Source organism: Syngnathus scovelli, chromosome 6 (genome assembly GCF_024217435.2).
Source record: "Syngnathus scovelli strain Florida chromosome 6, RoL_Ssco_1.2, whole genome shotgun sequence".
Lineage (NCBI taxonomy): Eukaryota > Metazoa > Chordata > Actinopteri > Syngnathiformes > Syngnathidae > Syngnathus > Syngnathus scovelli.
Window position 1 is genome coordinate 993,168 of NC_090852.1, and position 24,786 is coordinate 1,017,953.

Genomic DNA, 24,786 nt, shown 5'->3' on the forward strand with positions numbered 1-24,786 from the left:
CAACAGACAAAAATGAAATTCTCAACATCATAAAGTGCATAAAGACCTCCAACTCAGCTGGTGAGGATGAAATTAACAGCAGAATTTTAAAATCTATAGCAAATGTAATTGCTGACCCACTTGCCCACTGTCTCAACCTCTCCCTATCCACAGGCATTGTTCCTGAAAGGACAAAAATTGCAAAAATCATCCCTATATACAAATTTGGTGACAAAAATGCTAAGACCAATTACCGGCCCATAGCTATACTACCGAACCGCTCCAAAATATTGGAGAGAATCGTCTACAATAGATTAATCAATTACCTCAACAAACTAAACATATTAACATCATTCCAATAGGGTTTCAGGAAGAAACACACCACCTGTATGGCTATCCTGGATCTACTTGAAAAAGTTAACGACACCTTAGAACAAGGGGACTATGGTATTGGTGTATTTCTGGACCTATCAAAGGCCTTTGACACCATTGATCAGAACATACTCCTAGATAAATTGAATCATTATGGGATCCGTGGCTTAGCTCTTAACTGATTCAAAAGTTATCTTACTCAGAGACAACAATATGTCAGCATTAACAACACTAAGTTATCACAGAAATGCATCAAGTGTTGGGTCTCACAAGGCTCTATTCTTGGCCCGTTGCACTTCATCATCTATATAAACGACTTGGTTAATTCCTCTAAAACTCTCCATAAAATAATTTTTGCAGATGACACCAACCTGTTTATATCACACACTAATATTTATGAAGTTCACGACCTTCTCAACAAGGAACTACAGAGGGTGAACTCTTGGCTTAAAGTAAACAAACTTTCCCTCAACATTGGGAAAACCAATTATATGCTATTCCACTCTAACAAAAAACAATTAAAAATGGAAAACCCTATCACTAAAATAAAAATAGATGGTGAAGAGATTAAAAGGGTCCACTCTACCAAATTCCTTGGGGTCTACATAGATGACTGTTTAAATTTCAAAAATCACATAGACTACCTAGATCATAAACTGTCAAAATATGTTGGTCTTTTCTTTAAGCTGCGGCACCTGCTGCCATGCTCATCCCTTCTCACTTTATATAAAACTTTATTTCAACCACATCTTAACTATTGTAATATTATTTGGTGCAACACCTATCCCAGCCATATCAAGAAACTGGAAATACTACAGAAAAAGGTCATTCGCGCCATCTCCTGGACAAAACCAAACTCACCCACCAGTCACCTGTTTGCCCGTTATCGTATCCTTCGACTCAACGATTTCAATTACTATCACAACGCTTGTGTAATATATCAGGTCATCTCAGACCCAAACCACAGATTAAAACAGCTCATTCCCATCTGTGTTCCCCAGCACACCCACAATACTAGACACAAACACCTCATTCTAGGTAATAAAACGCAAATTAATGAAAACCAGTATGAGTGTGGTGTGCCGGGGACCATAGATTTGGAATGAGCTGTCAACTGTTGAACTCTTACACATAATTATACTTTATGGGATCACAAACTGTATGTTAAATGTATATTGTTATGTTGTTATGTTATGTTAAGTGTACGTTGTCATGTTAGTGCAGGGGTGGGCAAACTTTTTGACTTGCGGGCCGAATTGGGTTCTAAATTTTGACCGGGGGGCCGAACCAGGAGCAGATGGATGTAGTGTTTGTGTGAAGTAATATAAACGACCTGTAAAGGTCATTGCATAAAAGGTTTTGGCCTTTAGTAGGTAGTAAAGCGTGGATATTCAAAAAAAGTTTTTTGAAAACAAATGCATTTATTAACAGCATTAAGATTCAAGATTCAAGAGTTTTTTATTCGCCATGTTTGAGCATGCCAAACAAGGAATTTGACTTCGGTAAATCACAGCCTCTGTTCAACATTTAGGTGACTAAAAACAACACTCAGGACATGTGAAGAACGAAAGATATTCTCAAACACCCCCTGATCTTAAACTCCCAAGAGGGCAAGGAAAAACTCAAAACTCCAGCTCGGGGAAATGAGAAACCTTGAGAAGAGACCACAGATGGGAGGGTCCCTCTTCTAGGATGACCAGGCTGCAATGGATGCAGAGAGGACACATAGTCCAAACAGTGTAGACAAAAAAGGTGTGGCAAGCGGGATGTTATTGCACAGTAATGACTCTGAGACTCTAAGAGTGGTGTGAGTTCATCAGAGCGACAGCCTGGGGGAAGAAGCTGTCTCTGTGTCTGCTGGTTTTAGTGTACAGAGCTCTATAACGGCGTCCGGAGGGGAGTAGTTCAAACAGGCTGCAACCTGGGTGCGAAGGGTCTGTTGAGATGTTACTTGCACGTTTCCTGGTCCTGGACAGGTACAAGTCTTGGATAGATGGGAGGTTGATTCCAATTATCTTTTCTGCAGTCCTTATTGTCCGTTGCAGTCTGTGCTTGTCTTGTTTGGAGGCCGATCCAAACCAGACAGTGATGGAGGTGCAGAGGACAGACTGGATGATGGCAGTGTAGAAGGTCTTCAGCAGCTCCCGTGGCAGGTTGAACTTCTTGAGCTGTCTCAGGAAGTACAGCCTCTGCTGGGCCTTCTTCCGGACAGAGTCTATGTGGCCGGTCCATTTCAGGTCCCGAGAGATTGTGGTTCCCAGGAACTTGAAGGTGTCTGTGGAGAGAATAGTATTACTGCGGATAGTGAGGGGTGAAAGTGGTGAAGGGCCTCGCCTGAAGTCCACTGTCATCTCCACGGTCTTGAGCGGGTTCAGGTCCAGGTGGTTTTGGCTGCACCAGTGGACCAGCCGCTCCACCTCCTGTCTGTACGCAGTCTCATCACCGTTCTGGATCAGTCCGATGAGAGTGGTATCGTCTGCATACTTCAGGAGCTTCACGGAAGAGTCACTTGCGGAGAAATCGTTGGTGTAGAGGGAGAAGAGCAGTGGGGAGAGGACGCATCCCTGAGGGGCTCCAGTGTTGGTGGTCAGGGTGTCAGATGTGATGCTCCCCAGCCTCACACGCTGTCTCCTGTTGGTCAGGAAGCTGGTGATCCACTGACAGGTGGAGGCAGGCACCGCAAGCTGGATGAGCTTCTGTTGGAGGATGTCAGGAGCGATGGTGTTGAACGCCGAGCTGAAGTCCACAAACAGGATCCTGGCGTACTTTCCTGGGGTGTCCAGGTGTTGCAGGATGTAGTGCAGTCCCATGTTGACCGCATCATCCACCGACCTGTTTGCCCGGTAGGCAAACTGGAGGGGGTCCAGCAGGGGGCCCGTGACATCCTTCAGGTGGTTCAGTACTAACCTCTCGAAAGATTTCATGACCACAGATGTCAGTGCAACAGGTCTATAGTCATTCATACCTGTGATGGCGGGCTTCTTGGCCACTGGAACGATGGTGGAGCTCTTGAAGCACGAGGGCACCTCACACAGCTCCAGGGAACGGTTGAAGATCCGTGCAAAGGTGGGTGCCAGCTGCTCAGCGCAGACTTTCAAGCAGGAAGGTGACACGCCGTCCCGGTGCCTTCCTGATCTTTTGTCTCCGGAACATCTGGCGCACTTCCTCCTCACGAATCTGGAGTGCGGGCGCGGCCTCTGCAAGAGAGAGAGTCGGTGACCACGGTGATGGAGGTGTGGACAGAGCAGTTGTGGGGGGAGGTGAGTATGTGGATTGTGTAGATTGTGCTGCAGAAGGTCCCGTTGTGTGGGAGGACCGATCAAACCTGCAGTAGAACCTGTTTAGCTGGTCAGCGAGCCTTGGGCTCTCCACAGGACGGGGGGTTCGTTTCTTGAAGCCCGTGATGCTCTGCAGGCCTTTCCACACTGTTGAGGGATCAGGATTGGCAGAGAGGTGTCTCTCCAGGCTCTCCCCGTAACACCTCCTGGCTTTCCTGACCTCTCGGTTCAGTGTGTTTCTGGTCTGCTTGAACAGGTCCCGGTCGCCGCTCCTGTAGGCCTCCTCCTTGACTTTGCGCAGCCTCCTAAGGTTCGGTGTAAACCAAGGTTTGTCGTTGTTGTACGTGCAGAAGGTCTTAGTCTGCACACACAGATCCTCACAAAAACTGATGTATGATGTGACAGTGTCAGTGAGTTCATGCAAGTCTGAATTTGCAGCTTCAAAAACACTCCAATCGGTGCAGTCAAAGCAGCCTTGGAGGTCCTGCCTTGACTCCACTGTCCACTTCCTGACAGTCCTCACCACAGGCTTAGAAGTTTTTAGTTTCTGTCTGTAGGCAGGGATCAGATGAACTAGGCAGTGGTCCGAGAGTCCTAAAGCTGCACGAGCCACAGAGTGGTATGCATCCTTAATTACGGTGTAGCAGTGGTCCAGTGTCTGTGCCCCTCTGGTGGGACACGTTATGTGCGGTCTGTATCTGGGGAGTTCGTGTGCGAGGTTCGCCCTGTTAAGATCACCCAGAACAATGATTAGTGAATTTGGTAGAAGTCTCTCCATGTCTGTCACCTGGTCAGCCAGCATCTGCGTGGCTTCACTCGCACGTGCGTTTGGTGGGATGTAAACAGCCGCCATGACGATCGAGGAGAACTCCCGTGGTGAATAGAACGGCCGGCAGTTTATGAAAAGTGTTTCTAGGAGAGGGCTGCAAAACTCTTTCAACACCATGACATCGGTACACCAACGTTCATTAATGTAGAAACAGAGACCACCTCCCTTTGATTTTCCGGAGAGCTCCGCGCTGCGATCTGCACGCGTTAGCCGAAACCCAGCTAACTCCATGGCGTGGTGGGGGGTTCGTTCGCTAAGCCACGTCTCAACAAAACACAGCGCGGCGGATCTGCTGAAGTCCGTGTTCCTTGAAGTGAGGAGCAGCAGTTCGTCCATCTTGTTCGCCAGGGAGCGGACATTCGCCAGATGAATTGACGGTAGGGCAGAACGGAACCCTCTCTGCCTCAGCTTTACGAGGGCTCCCGCTCGTTTTCCGCGTCGCCGCCGTCGCGCTAGCTTGTATAGCACCGCCGCTCCGGCTAAAATCTCCGACAAACAGTCTGTATCAGAGAGAACAGGAGAGAAAATACCAGAAGAAGACTGACCGATGTTTAACAGTGCTTCTCTAGTAAAAGTGATCCGGGATGGACAGCAGAAGACACAGAAAACACACAAAATAAGACAAAGAAACAGAGAGCGACTCACCGTGGCAGCCATCCGCGGCGCCATCAGATGACGTCAGTCATTTAAAAAAAAAAAAAAATCCCTAAAAAACTGCTATCAGTGATTCTCATAAAATACGACACTGTTATTATGAATAACAGTCTCCATCACTTCAGTGCCTGCAGGTCAGATTAATGAAAGATGTTTATCCTATGAGATCACATCAAACGGCAAACATTCTGACCAAATATGTCATCTTGAAGAATCGGTGAAAGCATACATCTAAATAAAGTAATCAAAACGGCAACACGGTGAGGGGTATCTGAAAATCAGAGCAGAGTTTTAACTCACAAACACCTGGTAACAGAGGTGAGGAAACGGAAAACACTTCCTTAAAGTAAGCCTTAAGAACTTTACAGGTTAAGATTAGCCACAAACAGGTGGTGCATCAATGTCCTTGAGCATCCTGCATTGTTTGAAAATGAGAATGGTCGCTAGTTTCAATCCCTGCTATTTGTACAGATCATATTCAAACTGCATTTTTTTACAACAAACTTGAAAGCCTCCCCTTCATTTTCAGTGGGAACAGTGTTGTTTGTCTCCCTTTTTTTGCTAGTGTGTCATAGTCTGGAGTAAAATTTGTTGTGGCAATTCTTAGGAGAGAGCCGAGGTGTTGGTCCGTTTACCTAGATCTGTGACGGGTTGATGTTGATGTTCACGGGGCTGAACGTCACGTCGCGTACGTCAAGCCAAATTGGCCACTCTTTTTAAACACTCGGCACTCAGTGTACACCTTGCTTTTCCTTGGGCGACTCATTTTAATGGAAGGATTCCAGGGGAAGGTTTGTGGGTGGCTTTAGCGTAAAACTGTATCCGAAAGCTCGCCGCGCAAATTACAAGAATGCTGTCATCACAGCCCACGCTCTAAATTCGGCACTGATACAAATAGAGCGCGAGTGCGCCATTTCCGTACTACTGAGTACGTACACGCACTTGTGAGTGCACCGAGCTTTCTGACACGGCTTCCGGTAGTAAATGCGCAGGCGAGTGGTTCCCCATCTACTGGGGAAACGCAGTCATTGCAGGCAAAATTACCGAAAAAAAAAAAAAAAGTTCAATAATACAATTTATTTATGGCTGGCGGGCCGGATTGAACGGTCCCGTGGACCGGATGTGGCCCGCGGGCCGTAGTTTGCCCATACCTGGGCTAGAAGATAAAATGAAGGAAAGCAGAAATATACCGTTTTGGCCCGAACATAAGACGATCTTTTTTGCATTGAAACAAGACTGAAAAAGCGGGGGTCATCTTATATTCGGGACCTAGACATTATACCGATTTTCACTTGAGCGCAGCGGTAAATTCAAGGTTGCTGGTATCGACTGAGTATGTTGCTGTGATCGTGCGCGTCTTTGACACAAAGTGAGTATATACATGGATCAAAATGTCACGGGGATGGGTTAAATGCAGAAGACAAATTTCACCACACCCAGATGTGTGTGTGAAACGATCATTGGGACGTTAACTTTAACTTTTTATTAACATTTCATTGTTACTACTGTCCACTGTTGTGCCGTTTGTCCGATCGCGGTTTGCTTCGTGTGCGCGCCGTTTGATTGACAGCTCCGGCGCGCTCCTTTACGTTTACCTCGCATCGTACGAGTAGCCGTTACGCAGCGGCACGGCGACTAACGGTCGCCAGCAAATGTATTTTGCTGTCTCGATGACTTATGTTTGGTGTGTTGCCGAGAGTTATTTCATTTATAGTTATTTAGTATAGCGGAACCGTTACGCGCAGTTAGTTACGTAATGTGTGCCCGTCTATTCGTGTTGTGTGACGTCAGAAGTTGAGCGTTCACTTACATGCTATGTTTCTGTCGTTCTATAGTAGCCGTTATGCAGCGGCACGGCGACTAACGGTCGCCAGCAAATGTATTTTGTTGTCTCGATCGATGACTTCTGTTTGGTGTGTTACCGAGAGTATTTCATTTATGGTTATTTATGATTTCCCCCCCCCCCCCCCCCCCCCCCCCCCACCCCCAAGTAATTCGGTAAGGAAATCAAAACTGAACCACGTCTTCCCTCCTGTGTTCTAACCGACACCCGGGGGCGAAAAGAGCATAACCATCCGAGCCAACCCCCGATACAGTCCGCAGGCTCCCCAACAATAGCGGTAGCAGTTTGCATTATTTTAATGCTATGTTTTTCCTTATTCAAATTTGTTTCAAGACTACAGTTAGACTTCACTTTGATGGTTAATGCAGTTATTGCAATTTTGTTGTTTAATCACAGTAGATTGGTTTATTTACATTTCAAAAACCAGAAGCCATTCATCTACAAATGTGATTGCACTTTAGTTTACATATTTAAATGTTCAGATATTAAGATGTGATAGACAGTTTTTGCATGATTTGAATGAGGCAAAATAACATGCTTTTTTCTCTCGAATATATTGTTATAATCATTTGTTTCAGATGTAATTATTTTCCGTATAAAAATTAAATTTGGTGTTCAAAAAGTCTTTTTCAAACTTGAGTCTTGAAAAAGAGGTGGTCGTCTTAAAATCGGGTTTGTCTTATATTCGGGCCAATACGGTAGTTCTATTTAAAAAAACATGTATAAAGGAATGATATTTGCAAATTACCAAAAAGAGGAAAATGAAGGTGGTTACTGTCTGCGAGGCCGATGTGGTAACCACTCGTGCCGCCCTAATTATTAATCAATTATAATTATTAGGAGGATTATCGTCTACTAACCTCACTAAAGTCAAGGGCGAGAGTAATTCAATCAAAATATTATTAAACTGTTTACTTTGCAGTGTCATTCACACGAAAAAAAAATTGAAAATTCAAAATGTTTTGTGTCAATGGTATTGGCACCCTTTCCTGTAAATCAGTATGAGAACAGATAGTGACTCTCCTTTGGTAAATCACACATAAGAATATCTTATTCTAAATTGTCTGTGCCCATGTGACATGAATTAACCACGGAATGATGACTTCCATGTTTTAAAAAGCCAACTGTTATTCTCTTTGTCACAATGGTGAAAACAAAGTAAGTAGTTGTCTGAGGACATCAGTGCTATAATCCGCAAACACATAGATTAAAAGAAAAAAATATTTCGACTGAAAGATTTTTCAGGCCAACTCGTATTCCCCGGTTCATTTAAGTGCTATGAAACACATTGACAGCAGTTCCTTTTTTGTCACACAGTTATTCTCAAATGTTTTCATGTAAAAAGGAGTGTAGACTGTGTACATGCTCTTAGCCCAATAGACCTACCGTATTTTCCGGACTATAACTAACTATAACTATAATTGTACTAAGTTCAGTTCAGACTCTGATGAAGGCGGAAGAAACCGCCGAAACATGTCAGGTGAATAACCTAAAACCATTTGTTTGATATAAAAGAAACCTGTGAAGTAACTATAACTATATCCGCTACTTTTTGCACAAGCTTTGAACACTGTGGCTTTTAGTCCGTTGCGGCGTTTCTATGGATTTTCCGTGATTTTTGTGATGTCTCGTTAGCAAAAAGGTTGTGGATCGCTGTTGTGCGGCACTGCTTTGCTGGGCAGAGGGACATGTGACCAGAAACACGGTCACTGGGGAGAAGAGAGGTGTGTTGATCATGTCCGTCCGCCAGGCAAATGGTGCCGCACAATTGACACGAACAAGAGACAGAACGAGGCATTACTGGCGCACACGAACAAGAGACAGAACAAGATCAAGATGGACATTTCTAGAGAAAGGAAGCTTTTATACACAAACCTTCATTATAGGGGACAAAATAAATGCATATGATGCCACTCTTAAGTTAACGGCAGTCGATTTGGCTCTTAACGAAAGAAGTAGAGGTGCTGCGTCTACTGTTGGAGGTTTCTTCTGGCCACCAGAGGACACTGGGCTATTTTTGATGACATGTTGCGTCACCTTTTTCAGTATTTTTTTTTAAGGGTCATGTCTTCTCCGGAGCTTTAGGTGTAGCTCGTATCGCATTGCCAACTTTACCCCCCCCCCCCCCCCCCCCTTTTCCATTGTGAATCAGTCCATTTTACATGAGCTCGGGCCCAGAGAACCCGGCGGCGTTTCTGGATGTTATTCATAAACGGCTTTTGCTTTGCATGGTAGAGTTTTAACCTGCACTTACTGATGAAGTGACGAACTGTATTTACTGACAGTGGTTTTCTGAAGTTTTCCTGAGCCCATTTGGTGATATCCTTTACACACGTCAGTTTTTAAGACAGTGCCGTCTGAGGGATCGAAGGTCACGGTCATTCAGCCAGCTCAGTGGCCTAGTAGTAGAGTGTCCGCCCTGAGACTGGAAGGTTGTGGGTTCAAACCCCGGCCGGGTCATACCAAAGACTATAAAAATGGGACCCATTGCCTCCCTGCTTGGCACTCAGCATTAAGGGTTGGAATTGGGGGGTTAGATCACCAAATGATTCCCGAGCGCGGCACCGCTGCTGCTCACTGCTCCCCTCTCCCCCAGGGGATGGATCAAAATCACATGGGGATGGGTTAAATGCAGAGGACAAATTTCACCACACCCAGATGTGTGTGTGACGATGATCATTGGGACTTTAACTTTAACTTTTTTTCAGTCTTGGTTTCCGGTCGTGGCGCTTACGTGCAGTTTTTAGCTCTATTACAGAGGGAACTCAAGTCAAAATGTCTCTGAAGTAACATGTCACGTGCCCTCATTAGTCCAAACACAATATTATGATTGATACTGCGTTTGTAGAGTAATAATTAAGCAGATGAATCTACCAGTTCTGCTGACTTTTTATCAAGCAATGCCCTTTGCCTTGGATCAAAAATAATGGCAAAAAGCCATTGTGCTTGTCTTGCAAACGTCAAGGCTCATCAGTTGTCTGTGTTTGGTCATTTCCTCTTACCGTAGTTTGTTTCGATGTTGGCGGCGTCTAGTGTGGTGATGATCTTATCAGGAAGTCCTTCGAGCCTGAAGATGCATGCATAGCGGCGCCAGTCTTCAGGTGGCACAGCACTCACATTCAGGCGCACGCTGAGCTGGAAAGTTCCGTCATGGTTGGGGAGCAGCTGGTCGTGCGTCACATGGTCGTGAAGCTGTTCACCGTCGCGCATCCAAAACATGTCCACTATGTTGGGGTAGAATCCCGTGGCATGACATGTAACCAGCGCCGATGGCTGCGTCTGCAGCAGAGCCACCAGGGGCCTCTCTGAGGAAGTGAGACAAAATTAATTCATAGAAATGAGGCTGCATCATAACGCCTCTTGCACACCAGTAGTATGCAGTATGCAGTTCTCCCACAAAATTTCACAAGTTTCCGAGTCTCATCATCATCATCGGCGGTCACTCGGGACGAGTATGACTGTCTTTTACTCAGGGTCGTCTACTTGTGGGTCCGCAGGTGGGCGTAGAGGCCGATCCGGGATCCACATATTTTTGTGCAGTGTGGGCAGGGCAAAGTGGTGGTGGGTTGTGGTCGTGCTGGAGCCTGTTTTTGTCTTTCCTTACGGAGTTGTCGTTTGGTTTCTGCGACACGGCGGAGTTCCTTTTCGTGATGCGCTGCACCTTCTTGCACCGCAGCCCTCCAGCAGTTCCTGTTCAAGGCGATGCGCTCCCAGTCCTGAGATGTTATTTGGAATTTCTTGAGATTGGTCTTGAGGTTGTCCTTAAAACGTTTCTTTTGCCTGCCCGGGGCTCGCGGACCTCTCTCCAGCTGGGAGTATAACATCTGTTTGGGGAGGCGGGTGTCAGCCATGCGGATGAGATGTCCTGTCCATCGGAGTTGGTGCTGCATTATTAAAGTGGTGATGCTCGGTATCCTGGCTTCCTCCAGAACGCTGATGTTTGTGCGTCTGTACTCCCATTTGATCCTGAGTATTTTCCTCAAGGTTCTCTGGTGGTGTTGTTCAAGAGCTCTTAGGTGCCTGCTGTAGGTTGTCCATGATTCTGCCCCATAAAGTAAGGTGGGGAGAACCACAGCTTTGTAAACCAGGAGCTTGGTGTCAGCCCGGAGGTCTCTGTCTTCAAAGACTCTTTTCCGGAGTCTGGCATACGCTCCACTGGCACAGCTCAGGCGATGGTTGACCTCAGAGTCAATGTCCGCTTTGGAGGAGAGAAGGCAGCCGAGGTAGGGGAAGTGGTGAACATATTCAAGTGCAGTGTTGTCCACATTTATGATGGGCGGAGTAGATGGCTGGTTGCGTGGGGGTTGATGTAGCACCTGGGTCTTCTTGATGTTCACGGTCAGACCCAGGGCTCTGTATGCCTTAGCGAAGGAGTTCAGGATGCCCTGGAGGTCTTCTGCAGAGTGTGCTGCAATGGCATTATCGTCTGCATACTGGAGCTCCACAACTGTGGTGGTTTTGATCTTGGTTTTGGCTTTGAACCTGTTAAGGTTGAAGAGCCTGCCATCAGTTCTGTACCAAATTGGGATTCCGTGTGGTAGTTCTTCGTTGATGAGGTGGAGTATGGCGGCAATGAAGACAGAGAACAGGGTGGGTGCAATGATACATCCCTGTTTGACCCCTGTCTCTACAGTGAAAGGCTCAGTCAAGGAGCTGTTGTTGAGCACTGTGGCTGTAATTCCGTCATGTAATAAACACAGTATTCTGACGTATTTATCGGGGCAACCATACCTCAGAAGGATGCTCCATAGGGCCTGGCGATCCACCGAGTCAAAGGCCTTTGTCAGGTCTAAGAAAGCCATGAACAAAGGCTGTTTATGCTCACGGCATTTCTCCTGGAGTTGGCGTGCTGTAAAAATCATGTCTGCAGTGCCTCTAGCTGGGCGAAAAACCGCACTGCGATTCTGGGAGAACTTCCTCAGACAGTGGCAGTAGGCGGTTGGCAAGAACACGAGCAAGTACTTTGCCAACTGTTGAAAGGAGCGAGATACCCCTATAGTTTCCACATTCCGCTTTGTCCCCTTTCTTGAAAATGGTCACTATCAGAGCATCCATGTGCTCCGAGGGGAGTACTTCTTTTTCCCAGACCTTCAGAAAGAGGGAATAGAAGTGGTGCTGGAGCTCTAGTCCACCTTCCTTTAGGACCTCAGCTGGGATCCCATCTGGCCCAGAGGCCTTGTTGTTCTTCAGGCTCCTGATGGCATCTTGGACCTCTGCTAAAGTGGGAGGTTCACCCATGTCTTCCCTGATGGGACTCTGAGGGATGTGACTGAGGAAATCTGACTGAGTTGTGCTGTCACGGTTGAGGAGTTCCTGAAAGTGCTCTCTCCACCGGTTGTTTATGGACTCATTGTCCTTCAACAGCTCCTGCCCGTCTTTAGAGCGCAGGGGGTTTTGGCCGCGATGGCTTGGGCCGTAGACAGCCTTGGTAGCACTGAAAAAGCCTCTGGTGTCACCAGAGTCTGCCAAACTCTGGATTTCCAGTGCCCTTTCTGTCCACCAGGAGTTTTTAATCTGTCTCACCCGGCTCTGGACGTCAGCCTTGGCTCTGGAGTGAGCTTGTCTCTTTGCTGTGCAGGTGATGTCATTTTGCCAGATACGAAAGGTTTCCCTTTTCTTGGAGATGAGCTGTTCTATCTCTGTGTCATTCTCATCAAACCAGTCCTGATGCTTTCTGGCCTTGTACCCGAGAGTGGCACTGCAGGTGTCGAGGATGGAAGACTTGAGCAGGCTCCAGTGTTCTTCAATGTCCTCAGGGTATTCCTGATTGAGGCTTTCTCCAAGAGAAGCCTGAAACAGCTGCAGGGAGGCAGTTTTATTCAGGGTCTCAAGGTTTAGTCTTTGCCGGCTCAGCTTCTTTTGCAGTCCCCTCTTCCTCTTGAGTCTGATGGACATCGTGGATCGTATCAGGCGGTGATCTGTCCAGCAGGCCTCTGAATCCATCATGGCTTTTGTGATGCTCACGTCGCGCTGATCCCTGGCTCTGACTATGACATAATCAATAAGATGCCATTGTTTAGAGCGAGGGTGTCTCCATGAGCCCTTGAGTTTGTTCTTCTGGCGAAAGATAGTATTGGTGATGATAAGGTCGTATTGAGCACATTTGCTAAGAAGCAAAACCCCGTTGGAGTTGATGTTTCCAATGCCTTCCTTTCCAATGGTGCCCTTCCAGAGGTGGTGGTCACGGCCCACTCTGGCATTGAAATCTCCCAATATAATAATCTTGTCCTCCTTGGGGATTTTTGATAATACCTCATCCAGACAGGCATAGAAGGCCTCTTTTTTGTCCTCATCGGAAATGAGGGTAGGTGTATAAGCACTAAGAACTGTTGCCGTCTGGTTGTTGGCCAGCACCAGACGGAGTGTCATCAGGGGCTCACTGATTCCCACAGGGAGTTCAGAGAGCTGACTGATCAGTTGGTTCTTGATGGCAAAACCAACCCCATGGATCCTAGGCTCATCTGTGGCCTTTCCTTTCCAGAAGAAAGTGTATCCACCCTTTTCCTCCTTCAGATGACCTTCCTCCGCCCGTCGGGTTTCTGAAAGAGCGGCTATGTCAATCCGGCATCTTCTCAGTTCCCTGGCAATGATGGTGGTTCTCCTCTCCGGCCTATCACTGGTGACACTGTCTATTAGTGTGCGCACATTCCATGCTCCAAAATTCATGTTTCTGTGTTTTCGACCGCATATTGGTGATCCCTCTGAACGCGGTAATCCAGTCGGGAGGTTTGAGGCAGGCTATGTTTAGGGCACCTTTTCTAGCCCCTTCCCCCACAGGGGTGAGCAGAGTGGATCCTAAAAAGGGCTGCTCAGTCGTGGATGCAGCTACCGAAGAGCTCTTCTGCCTCGGTCCAAGAGCCCAACGATCATCTAACATCCACCGCCTGATGTGCCAACTTGTGACTAGGGGCTTCCAGACTTCACAATCCTGCCCCCGTTGCCACTTACCGGTCGCCACAGGACTTTAATCCGGGATGTAGGGTGGATTCCCTGAAAAAGACGCCTGTGCGTGACTTTGTTTAGAGTGGGGAGACTGGTGCACAGACAGTTACCACACTGTTCTTGACAGATCAGGGTCAGAGTCTAGTGGCAAGGAGACCAAGACAACTGGTGACCCTTTTCTGCTGCAGCCTTCATCCGCCTTCCCAGCCGTTGTGACGCCACCCCTTAGGTCAGCCATCATCCTCCGCCTGGTCCACCATTGAGGTCTTCACTATTTACCCATAGCTGGAGCTGTTTACCCACAGCCGGGACAGTGGTTGATGGGCAGTAGGGCATGTCCACGCACCGGTGGGCCTACATGCCACATCTCTGGGGCCCACTGCTGCTCCGAGATCCTGCACAGCCTGGGACCGCAAGGTGCCAGTTACCGTGTGTGGCCACGAGGAGGCGTGTGCAAGTCTTGGCAATGGAGAGGCTGTGTACCGGCTGAGGAGGCTTATGCATTCAGCTCTTCTTTTCACCCCCGGAAACAGAGGGCTAGCCGGTGGCGGTAGCTGAAAGCAGAAAAGTGGCAAGCAGAGGCAGCATGCAGCATGCACAAACTACAGGCCAACTACTCCAACACTACTGCACTGACGCATCACTCGCCCTGTGTCATAAACAAACACACACGAGTCTAAACCGCTGTTTTCGCATCAATTCAAAGTTTTAATCTAGACTTGCGGTGTGACATTAAAGCAGCAGGGATGTGTTTGAAGCTCACTTTCACCAACATATGAAACTCTACTAAAGTTGTGATAAAACATGACAAACGTTCATTTTGCCATGATTAGTGATGACGGCTAAAACAAAACTTCAATTTGAGTGGTCCCTGATTGATAGTGTGAAGATCTCCAAAGAGTGATTCATGTATCAAACTGGCACTTGCCAGATTAATGATCAGTCCTCTATCCCACAAAACCACAAATGCAATTGTCGAGTTTATTTCGCAGGACCTGAGGCCCGTTGATGTTGTGAAATGTGCTGTTGCAAAGTACTAAAGCAAGCAACTCACGTATTCTCTGCAAGACGCTCTTCCCATATTCCAGCATCTTGCAAAGGCGCTGAGGACATTCCTCAAGCAAGCGATGGTCCATGAACTCCAGCCAGCCTTTATTGTGGTTCCACTTGCGGACGGTGGCCTCGAGCTGATACTGGAGCCAGATCCACCGCCGGTTCTCCATGTCTAGAAACAGCGTGTCGTCGCCATCATAACTATGATGGTTGAAGCCTGACTTTGAGACGCTGTCGTCATCATACTCGCAGCCGTGCAGCACCTGGAACACGTGGATGCCTGACCAGGTGCAGCGCGAGGATACAGTATTAGCTCAGAGCTTTGGTAATTTGCATTACAACACTTTTCCAAAAAGATACCATCTTTCGGCACTCCCATATACAATGAATTACAGTTCCCTTGGCTTTCGAATATTTCACGTGTCTTGAATGTCGGCAGACCATTTTAAGTTTCTTAGGGGTTATGGAGGTTTTCCGTTTGTGCTGTCGTAGTGTCATACAAGCATTAACAGTTTGTGACTGCGCAAGTCGCTGGCCACACATCTTCCCCGATTTACTTTATATTCAAACTCCATTCTCTCATTGTGACATGACGAGAGTCCTTGTCACGTGAGATGTATACAACAGGTGAAGTGTTGTATACAACAGTGAAATTTGCCATTTATCCTGTGTATGTTACATTGATTTTTAACACCGGCATTTAAAAAAAATGGTAAGTATGGTAAGTATACATACACGCAAAGTCGCCTGTTTACCGACATATGTGAAACGCAAGTGCCTGGCAAGCCTGCTTCTCGATGTGTGCACTGTGCAAGGGGAGATGGCTTGAAGCGTAGAAGAGCTCGCTCCTTGTTGAAATGCATGATGCAGAAATTTACAGTAAAAATTAAAATGTATTGTTAAATCATCATCATCATCGGTTTAAAGTCCGTTTTCCAGGCACCGCTGGGTTGGACTGGGTTCTTGATATGGCTTTCTTCCACCGGGAACGGTCCATGGCCATCTCGTGGTTGATGCCGACTCCCTTCATGTCGGCTGACACGGTCGTCTGCCAGGTCTTTTTAGGTCGGCCACTGGGTCTTGTTCCCTCTACGTTATACGACATAACTTTCTTCACCCAGTCGTTCTCGTCCTTCCTCACTACATGTCCGTACCATCGCAGTCTGCCTCTCCTCACCACATCCACTATGGCCTCCACTCCCATCTTCTTTCTCAGCTCTGCACTGGGTTTTTTCTCCCTCATTGACACACCACACATCCATCTGATCATCCTCATTTCTGCTCTGTTTAGTTTTTCTTCGTGTTCTGTTTTTAGGGCCCATGCCTCACTTCCGTACGTCATACTACTTCTGACGCAGGCTGAGTACACTTGGCCTCTCATCTTCAGGGATGGGGCCTTAGATGTTAAGAAGGGCATGAGTTCCCTGAATTTCTTCCACCCGCTTCTCACCCTTGTGGTCACTGCTAGGTCCTCCACCGTTAAGCATGTCTCCAAGGTAGCAGAAGCTGTCCACCACCTCGTAAATCTCCCCATCTACTATGAGCCCCTCTTGCTCAGCTGGGTCTGCTTGGGCGACTTCTCCCCTGCACCGCTTGCATTTGAAGGTCTCACTTGCAGCTAGTAGGCTGCCTTTTACTCCGCTGCATCTCCAGTGTGGCCATCTCTAACAACCCTTGCACCGGACAGAGTTGGCTTGCATCCCCTTCCCGCAAACTCCACATGGCCATGCTCCTGACTGTGGTACCACTCCCAGGCCAGCACCACCGATCATGACATTTGATTTTGCCGCATTCACCTTCATTCCTTTCACTTCCAGGCAGGTCTTCCAGGCTGCTAGCTTCCTAGCTAGGTCTTCTCGACTGTGAGCCATCAATACCAGGTCATCCGCTCCCATGGTAGTCCACCCCTCACTTTCCTCGATACCACATCCATCACGATAGAAAACAATAATGGGCTGAGCACCGATCCCTGGTGCACCCCTACCCTTACTTCAAACCCATTACTGTCGCCAACTCCTGTTCTAACAGCTGTGCATGCTCTGCAGTAGAGAGTCATCACAGCCTTAACCAGTCCCTCTTCCACGCCCGACTTCCTTAGGGCCCATCTCACCACCTCCCTTGGCACCCTGACGAATGCTTTTTCCAGGTCAACAAAAGCGAAGTACAACCTCTTCCTCTTCTCCTGGTGTTTCTCCTGCATCTGTCGGATGACAAAAATTGCGTCTGTTGTCCCTTTACCAGGCATGAAGCCATACTGCATCTTGTCCACCTCTACCCGTGACCTCACCCTCCTTTCCAACACCCTCTCTAACAACTTCATTCCATGCTCCAGCACCTTTATGGCCCTGTATGACCCGCATGCAAGTGGGTCCCCCTTCCCTTTGAATAGCGGCACCAGGATGCTTCTTGTCCAGTCCTCGGGAATGTGTCCCTCAGCGATGACACTGTTACACAGGTCAGTCATCCACTGCACACCGACGTCTCCCGCTGCCTTTAGCATCTCTGCCACCACTCCAGATGGTCCAGCTGCCTTTCCATCCTTCATGGCCTTCATGGCTTTCCCCACTTCTGTTCGCGTGATCAGGCCACATTCACCCTCCACTTCGTCGCATACCACCTCTCCATCCCAGTCATTCTCCACATTTAGCAGCTTCTCCATGTACCTTCGCCATACTTCCTTCACTCCTCTGTTGTCTGTCACGATGTTGCCATCCTCATCCTTTACACAGTTTGCACCGGTCACATCACGCCTCTCCTTAACCATTTGCTTTGCTATCTTGAAAAAGCTCTTTCGTCCTCTCTCACTCTCCAATTCACTTGCAAATTCTTTCCTCTTGGTCTCTTGGGCCTCCCACACTGCTGTCCGTGACGCCCTCCTTGCCTCTACATACCACGCTCGGTCTGCCTCCCTTTTAGATTTCTTCCATACTTTATGGCACCTCCTCTTCTCATTCACCACTCTTTCAACGCTGTCATTCCACCACCATGTCTCTCTTTGTCTTGCTTTACCCTTTGACCATCCGCACACCTCCTCTGTAGCTTCAAGCAGAGCCTTCTTCATCGCCTGCCACTTGCCATCCACACCACCCGACTCCATCATCTCCTCCACTTCTTCTGCTATATGCTCAATCTTCTCCCTAAACTCGTTTTTACTCCCTGCGCTATGTAGCTTCCACATCTTCAACTTGGGAGGATGCTTCTTAGCCCCCACCTTCTTGATTCGCAGAGTTAGGTCTCCGATGACTAAGCGATGCTGAGACACACACTCTTCTCCGGGGATTGCCTTGGCATCCCTGACCAGGACGCGGTCCTCCTTTCTGAATATGAAGTAATCTATTGTGCTCTTGTAGCCACCCGAACTGTATGTTACTAATTCGGCTTCGTCCTTCTTGAAAAGCGTGTTGCACAGCACCAGCTCCAGTGCGTCGCCGAACTCTAGGATCCTCTCTCTTTCTGCGTTCCGCATGCCGTACCCCTGTCCCCCATGTACCCCCTCAAAGCCATCTGACTCCCTCCCCACGTGTCCATTTAGATCACCTCCCAGAATTATGACCTCATTCTGGGGGATCCCTGACAGCACCATGATGGCCTTGTCCCAGAACGCATCCTTCTCGTCCTGACTTCTGCCAACTTGAGGGGCATAGATTGAAATTACGTTTGTCGGGCGCTTCCCAACGATCAACTTCACAAAGATGATCCGCTCATTTACCCTGCTAATGCTTAGCACTTGATCTATCCACTTTTCAACGATAAGTACTCCAACACCACCAGTCCCTTCATTGCAGCCTTGCCAGAAGAACTTGTACCTTCTGCCGATTGCACCCAGCATCCTTGCACTTCCACCCTTCCATCTCGACTCCTGGACACAGCAGACATCCACCCTTCTCCTGTGTAGAGCCTCAACCACCTCCCCGGATCGGTGCGACATGCTGCCGATGTTCCACGTAGCCACTCTAACACGTGCCTCCTGCCCCCCCCCTCTATTCCGGTTCAGGCCTCCCCGCAGTCCATCGGGCTGAGAGCTGTCATGTTAAATGTATTGTTATATCAACAATGGATGACATCAAATGCAGTCAAATACATCACCAATGTGGCATGCAATGTAAAAGCTTATACAGTGAATGCATGTGTATGTACATACATTGACACTGTACACAGTATGCTTATATAAATACTGGCATTGATCTCACTTTTTAAAAATAAACCAATCCATTTAAACATTCAAATGGGCCTATGCTGTGTCCAGAGGTTAAACAGCTGCACAACAATATGCACCAAAGAAGCCTTTTTTTAAGAACAATAACACCTTGTTGTTACACTGCTATTAGCTTTCTTTGATAACATTTTGAGAAGACTAAACAAAGTGCCAAAGCTATACTGTAGAAGCGGAGAGGGAATGTTCACCCACCGTGTGATTGGTTGAATCTATCCTTAAGTATTGCCATGTTAATGTTTCCAAAGTGTTCCTGTCCTTGTCAGAAGTTTGTCTGCTTTTCCCAGTAGTCAGGTTCTTTGCGAGTGACGGCGTCCATCCAGGCCTGTTTGGCCACGGTCACCTTGGTGCGGCTGTCGTAATGTTCCGTGATGACACCGTCCACCATCACCACCGCCATCATGGATGGAAGACGCGGGATGTTGCTGGTCACTGTGTACACATGCCACAGAGAGTGGAGGGCTGCACATAGCACAAAGCACTTATTAGCATTAGAGGTACAAAAATTCAGTGATTTTTTTTTTTAGGATAATTTGTGTGGCATTTCATACCTTCTACAATATTACCGGTGTACTATTTTTGGTGATAAAACTTTGAAATATCAATTAATACTGTAGGTGTTGCAACTTATAGGTTTTGAAGGAAGAATATTTTATTATCTGTGAAAATATATGGTTTCAGTAAAGCCTTGGTTTCATCCATCCATCCATTTTCTGAACCGCTTAGTCCCCACGGGGGTCGCGGGCGTGCTGGAGCCTATCCCAGCCGTCATCGGGCAGTAGGCGGGGGACACCCTGAACCGGTTGCCAGCCAATCGCAGGACACACAGAGACAAACAACCATTCGCACTCGCACTCACACCTAGGGACAATTTGGAGTGATCAATCGGCCTACCAAGCATGTTTTTGGGATGTGGGAGGAAACCGGAGTGCCCGGAGAAAACCCACGCGGGCTCGGGGAGAACATGCAAACTCCGCACAGGGAGGGCCGGAGGTGGAATCGAACCCGCACCCTCCTAACTGTGAGGCGGACGTGCTACCCAGTGCGTCACCGAGCCGCCCCCTTGGTTTCAGTTAATTCTTATTTTGTCATATATTTTACTTTTATGCAGTTCTAGTAGCTTTTGTTATGACACAGAGGTTAGACTTCGAGTGTTGAATTGGCTTGTGACGTCATAAGAGGGGGACAGAGAAAAAAGCTACTCAGTGGATGTGCGTTCGATGGAAAAAAAAATGCTTCGTGTAATCTCCGAGTCAACCGAGGAAAGTAAAGTTGTCGAAATGAAGAACGCAAATGTGACGCGTCTTTCTTTTTGAGGGTGCAACATCGGGACATGATGAAGTATTCCGTATAACTAAATGATTGTGTCCCTTCAGGTGCATGCACATTCTCTAATGCAGGGGTCTCAAACTCATGGCCCGCGTGCCAATTGCGGCCCTCGGGACAATATTTTGCGGCCCCCTGCGTGACATCTAAGCTGTGTGTTAGTGCGGCCCGCGAATTTCTTTTCGCACATGCATCTGGCCGTTTTACTTTTTTTGACACGTATGGGCTCCCGTAGCTCAGGCTCGTGACAACTGGGCGAATTAGCACTTTGACATGTTTGAATGAGCGAGTGGAGGGAAATATCTTGTCACTGTCACCTAGTGCTGTACATTGTTTGTCAGCCCCCGTCATGTCTGTTTCAAAACCTGCCGTGAAGAGAAAAGTTGCGGATGAGCACAGGCAATTTCAGGAGAAGTGGGAGGCGGAATATTTTTTTGTTGAGCACAGGAACGTCGCAACCTGTCTAATATGCATGGGTAAAGTTGCTGTTAACAAAGACGTCAGACGTCATTACTCAACTAAACATGCTGAGGAGTATGCAAAATACCTGGGAGATGAGCGAGAGGATCGGGTCGCCAAACTTAAATAATCTCTACTGAGGCAAGTTTTTTTCAAAAAAACAAGCAAAGAGAACGAAGCGGCTGTGAAAGCTAGCTATGTTGTGAGTGAAATGATAGCAAAAGCTGGAAATGGATTCAGGCACAGCATTCAGTGGTGAGAAGTATGCTGATACCATTGGGAAGCTACAAGAAGAATTTGATCACAGGTTTGCAGACTTCAAGACACACAGAGCCACTTTTAACATTTTTGCTGACCCCTTCTCCTTTGATGTTGAGGATGCCCCCCCCCTGTTCTGCAGATGGAGCTAATTGACCTGCAGTGCAATACTGAACTCAAAGCCAAGTTCAGGGAAGTGAGTGGAAGAACAGTGGAGCTTGGACAATTTTTGAGAGAACTGCCCCCCAGCTTCCCTGAGCTTTCCAGGATGTTCAAGCGGACCATGTGCCTTTTTGGCAGCACCTATCTGTGTGAAAAGCTCTTCTCCACAATGAACTTCAATAAGTCAAAGTACAGGTCCAGAATTAAAGATGAGCATCTTAAAGCCATACTGAGGGTCTCAGTTGCCTCCTCCCTCAAGAAGCGTTGCCAAGTCTCTGGCAGCAAGGAGTAGGAGGAAGTAGAAATGAAGCCTATGTTCTGAAGAACTGTTCCTGTTCTTCATGTTCTGCATGTTCTGACTGTTAATTTGTTCAAATTGAGAAGATTGGATCAGGACCTTTTTTATGGATTACTTTTGTGGATTACGATTTGATGCGGCCCAGCCTCACCCAGACTCTACCTCCAGCGGCCCCCAGGTAAATTGAGTTTGAGACCCCTGCTCTAATGCATACCAACAATGTCAGTAACCAAAAGCAGCGCTGCAACATCTAATAATGAACACCCAATTTTAGACCACAATAAGGGGCTACTTTTGCGGCCAATACAGTGTCAATTCGTCTTTGAAATGACATGTGCAGTGGTCAGAGGGATGTAAAGCCATACTTCTTGCAGGATAGTGGCCAGGCCACTACGTGATGCTGGTGGAGGAAAACGTTTCCTGACTCATTCCTCCTTTCATTGCCAAACCCCTGTTACTTTATCTCGAAATAAAGATTTATTACCTAATGGGGAACCTGCTTCTGTTGTGCACCGGTGGTTTGGCTGCACAAGATTAGATATGCTGTACATTAAAACACAATCGTTTACAAATTATTCGGCAAAACCTTTACATCCAAAGGTGAAAAAACAAATGAGCAGGCTATTGAGACACATGAGGAGGACGGATTAAAAATGTTTCCATTATTTGTAATGGGAAAAATAGATTCGGAATTCGACCGATTTGCTTCTCGAACCGCCTTCTGGAACGGATTGTGGTCAAAACCCAAGGTTTGACTGTATTTTTGCTATTCTTGTTAAAATCACACTTACATGAGAATTGGGAAATGACAATAATAACACATAGTGAACGCCAAATTGAGCAAATTGGCTATTTCAGACGTGTGTGTCAAACTGGTAGCCCTTTGCCTTAATCAGTACCCAGGAAGTAGCTCTCGGTTTAAGAAAGGTTGGTGACCCCTGACCTATAGGGTTACCAAGATTAGTCGACAAATCATGAGGATGCTGGCGATCGAAATCATTTTGAATCGTGGTTTATTCATGCATTTATTTATTTGGCAGAGCATTTGTTTCGGAAATGCCTTGTGCCCTGCTTCTACCACTGGCTTTGAGCCTTGATTTACAGACGTTGCAGTTGTGGTAATCCGGGTGATCTGTGATATAAATAGAAACATTTTGGGTAATTCGGTGACATGGCTAATCAGCGTTAGTGTTAGTCCAAAAATACCGACTACGATGCAAACCTCCCTTTCATGACATCGCAGCGGTAATAAACCAGCATCGAATAAGAAATGACGTTGTGGCTGATGCCTGACTTCATTTCTATGGCTATGGGGGCATTAGCAAATTCATGATTATTCGAAAGTCTGATGCCTGATTTCATTTCTAACATACGGACAGTCATGTCTGGAAACTAGCTGTGGTTAGGACACACAAGCTACCGTGTGCGCCAAGGTTGTTCGAAAACTTTTCTAGGACTGTGTGTTTCTAACATTCGTTAACATTTTTGCTATAGTTCGCGATCTTACCGGCAGAGGTGACGTGACTCCAAATCAACACAAATGAAGCCACGTTGTTCATGTTGCGAGCTCACAACACACACCGACGTTACAACAACATTCAGCCTGTGAATTTTGACACAGCAATTATTTTCAAGTGCTAGTTGTCAAGTGGGAATGTCTTCTTCTTGTTGTGTAGCAGTAGCAAACAACCTTAGGTGCATTACCGCCACCTTCTGGAATAGAGTGTGGATCTTTTTTTTCTTTACTTTGTTTTAGAAAGGGGCGGCCCGGTGACGCACTGGGTAGCACGTCCGCCTCACAGTTAGGAGGGTAAGGGTTCGACTCCACCTCCGGCCCTCCCTGTGTGGAGTTTGCATGTTCTCCCCGTGTCCGCGTGGGTTTTCTCTCACATCCCAAAAACATGCTTGGTAGGCCAATTGTGCACTCCAAATTGCCCCTGAGTGCGGATGGTTGTTTGTCTCTGTGTGCCCTGCGATTGGCTGGCAAACGGTTCAGGGTGTACCCCGCCTACTGCCCGATAACGGCTGGGATAGGCTCCAGCACGCCCGCGACCCCCGTGGGGACAGAGCGGTACAGAAAATGGATGGATGGATGGATGTTTTAGAAATAAAAGAAAAATTAAAAAACAGCTCAGTGGCCTAGTGGTGGAGTATCCGCCATGAGACTGGAAGGTTGTGGGTTCAAACCCCGGTCGAGTCATACCAAAGACTATAAAAATGGGACCCATTGCCTCCCTGCTTGGCACTCAGCATTAAGGGTTGGAATTGGGGGGTTAGATCATCAAATGATTACCGAGCGGAGCACCGCTGTTGCTCACTGCTCCCCTCTCCCCCAGGGGATGGATCAAAATCACACAGGGATGGGTTAAATGCAGAGGACAAATTTCACCACACCCAGATGTGTGTGTGACGATCATTGGGACTTTTTTTAATGACTTTATATCTCATTACCCTATTTCACACACAGATGGCTTCAGGCTTGACAACCACATCGACTCGGTAGTTCAGATGCGACACAACGTAATAAAGAAAATAACGGTACTATAATATCCATCCATCCATCTATCTATCCATCCCATCGTTTTTCTGAACTGCATTTGACACAAGGTTCGCTGGTATGCTGGAGCTTAACCCAGCAGACTTCGGGCAGTAGGCAGGGGACACCCCGAACTCCAATTGCAGGGCACACAGGCAACCATCCATCCATCCATTTTCTGAACCGCTTAGTCCCCACTGGGGTCGCGGGCGTGCTGGAGCCTATCCCAGCCATCATCGGGCAGTAGGCGGGGGACACCCTGAACTGGTTGCCAGCCAATCGCAGGGCACACAGAGACAGACAACCAATCGCACTCACACTCACACCTAGGGACAATTTGGAGTCTTCAATCAGCCTACCAAGCATGTTTTTGGAATGTGGGAGGAAACCGGAGTGCCCGGAGAAAACCACAATTTACGAGTAATCTGGAGTGGTCGACTGCAATATTGATATAGTAATGCAATATTGTGCCTCAATAGATAAGTTAGTTTTGTTTGTTAGTGTTTGCTCATTCAATTCACATCAAGATTAACAACTAACCGCACAATAATATTGAAATGTTTATTTTACTTTTGTAAATAAAT

At 47.2% G+C, this 24,786-nt stretch overlaps 2 protein-coding genes across 11 annotated transcripts in view; both read right to left on the minus strand.

Annotated features, from left to right (window-relative positions):
* Positions 1–3,332, minus strand: part of LOC125970576 (NT-3 growth factor receptor-like) — a 235,706-nt gene extending 232,374 nt beyond the window's left edge. Inside the window, exon 1 of the mRNA XM_068651159.1 lies at positions 3,317–3,332. The gene's annotated coding sequence lies outside the window, so the exon portion shown is untranslated. The remainder of the gene's footprint in view (positions 1–3,316) is intronic.
* On the minus strand, positions 2,990–19,545 carry LOC125970560 (major histocompatibility complex class I-related gene protein). 10 transcript variants are annotated; one of them, XM_068651167.1, is made up of 7 exons: positions 19,359–19,545; positions 14,952–15,230; positions 9,958–10,260; positions 4,153–4,958; positions 3,850–3,934; positions 3,689–3,776; positions 2,990–3,548 (listed from the first exon to the last, which is right to left on the minus strand). In XM_068651167.1, the coding sequence occupies exons 1-7, from the start codon at positions 19,393–19,395 to the stop codon at positions 3,521–3,523; spliced, it is 1,626 nt and encodes a 541-aa protein (XP_068507268.1). In that variant the 5' UTR covers positions 19,396–19,545; the 3' UTR covers positions 2,990–3,520. The 10 variants fall into 10 exon arrangements, with proteins under 10 accessions (XP_068507268.1, XP_068507267.1, XP_068507264.1 ...); XM_068651166.1 differs by having other exon boundaries at positions 3,677–3,776; XM_068651163.1 differs by having other exon boundaries at positions 3,850–4,958.
* Positions 19,546–24,786: the final 5,241 nt, after the last annotated feature.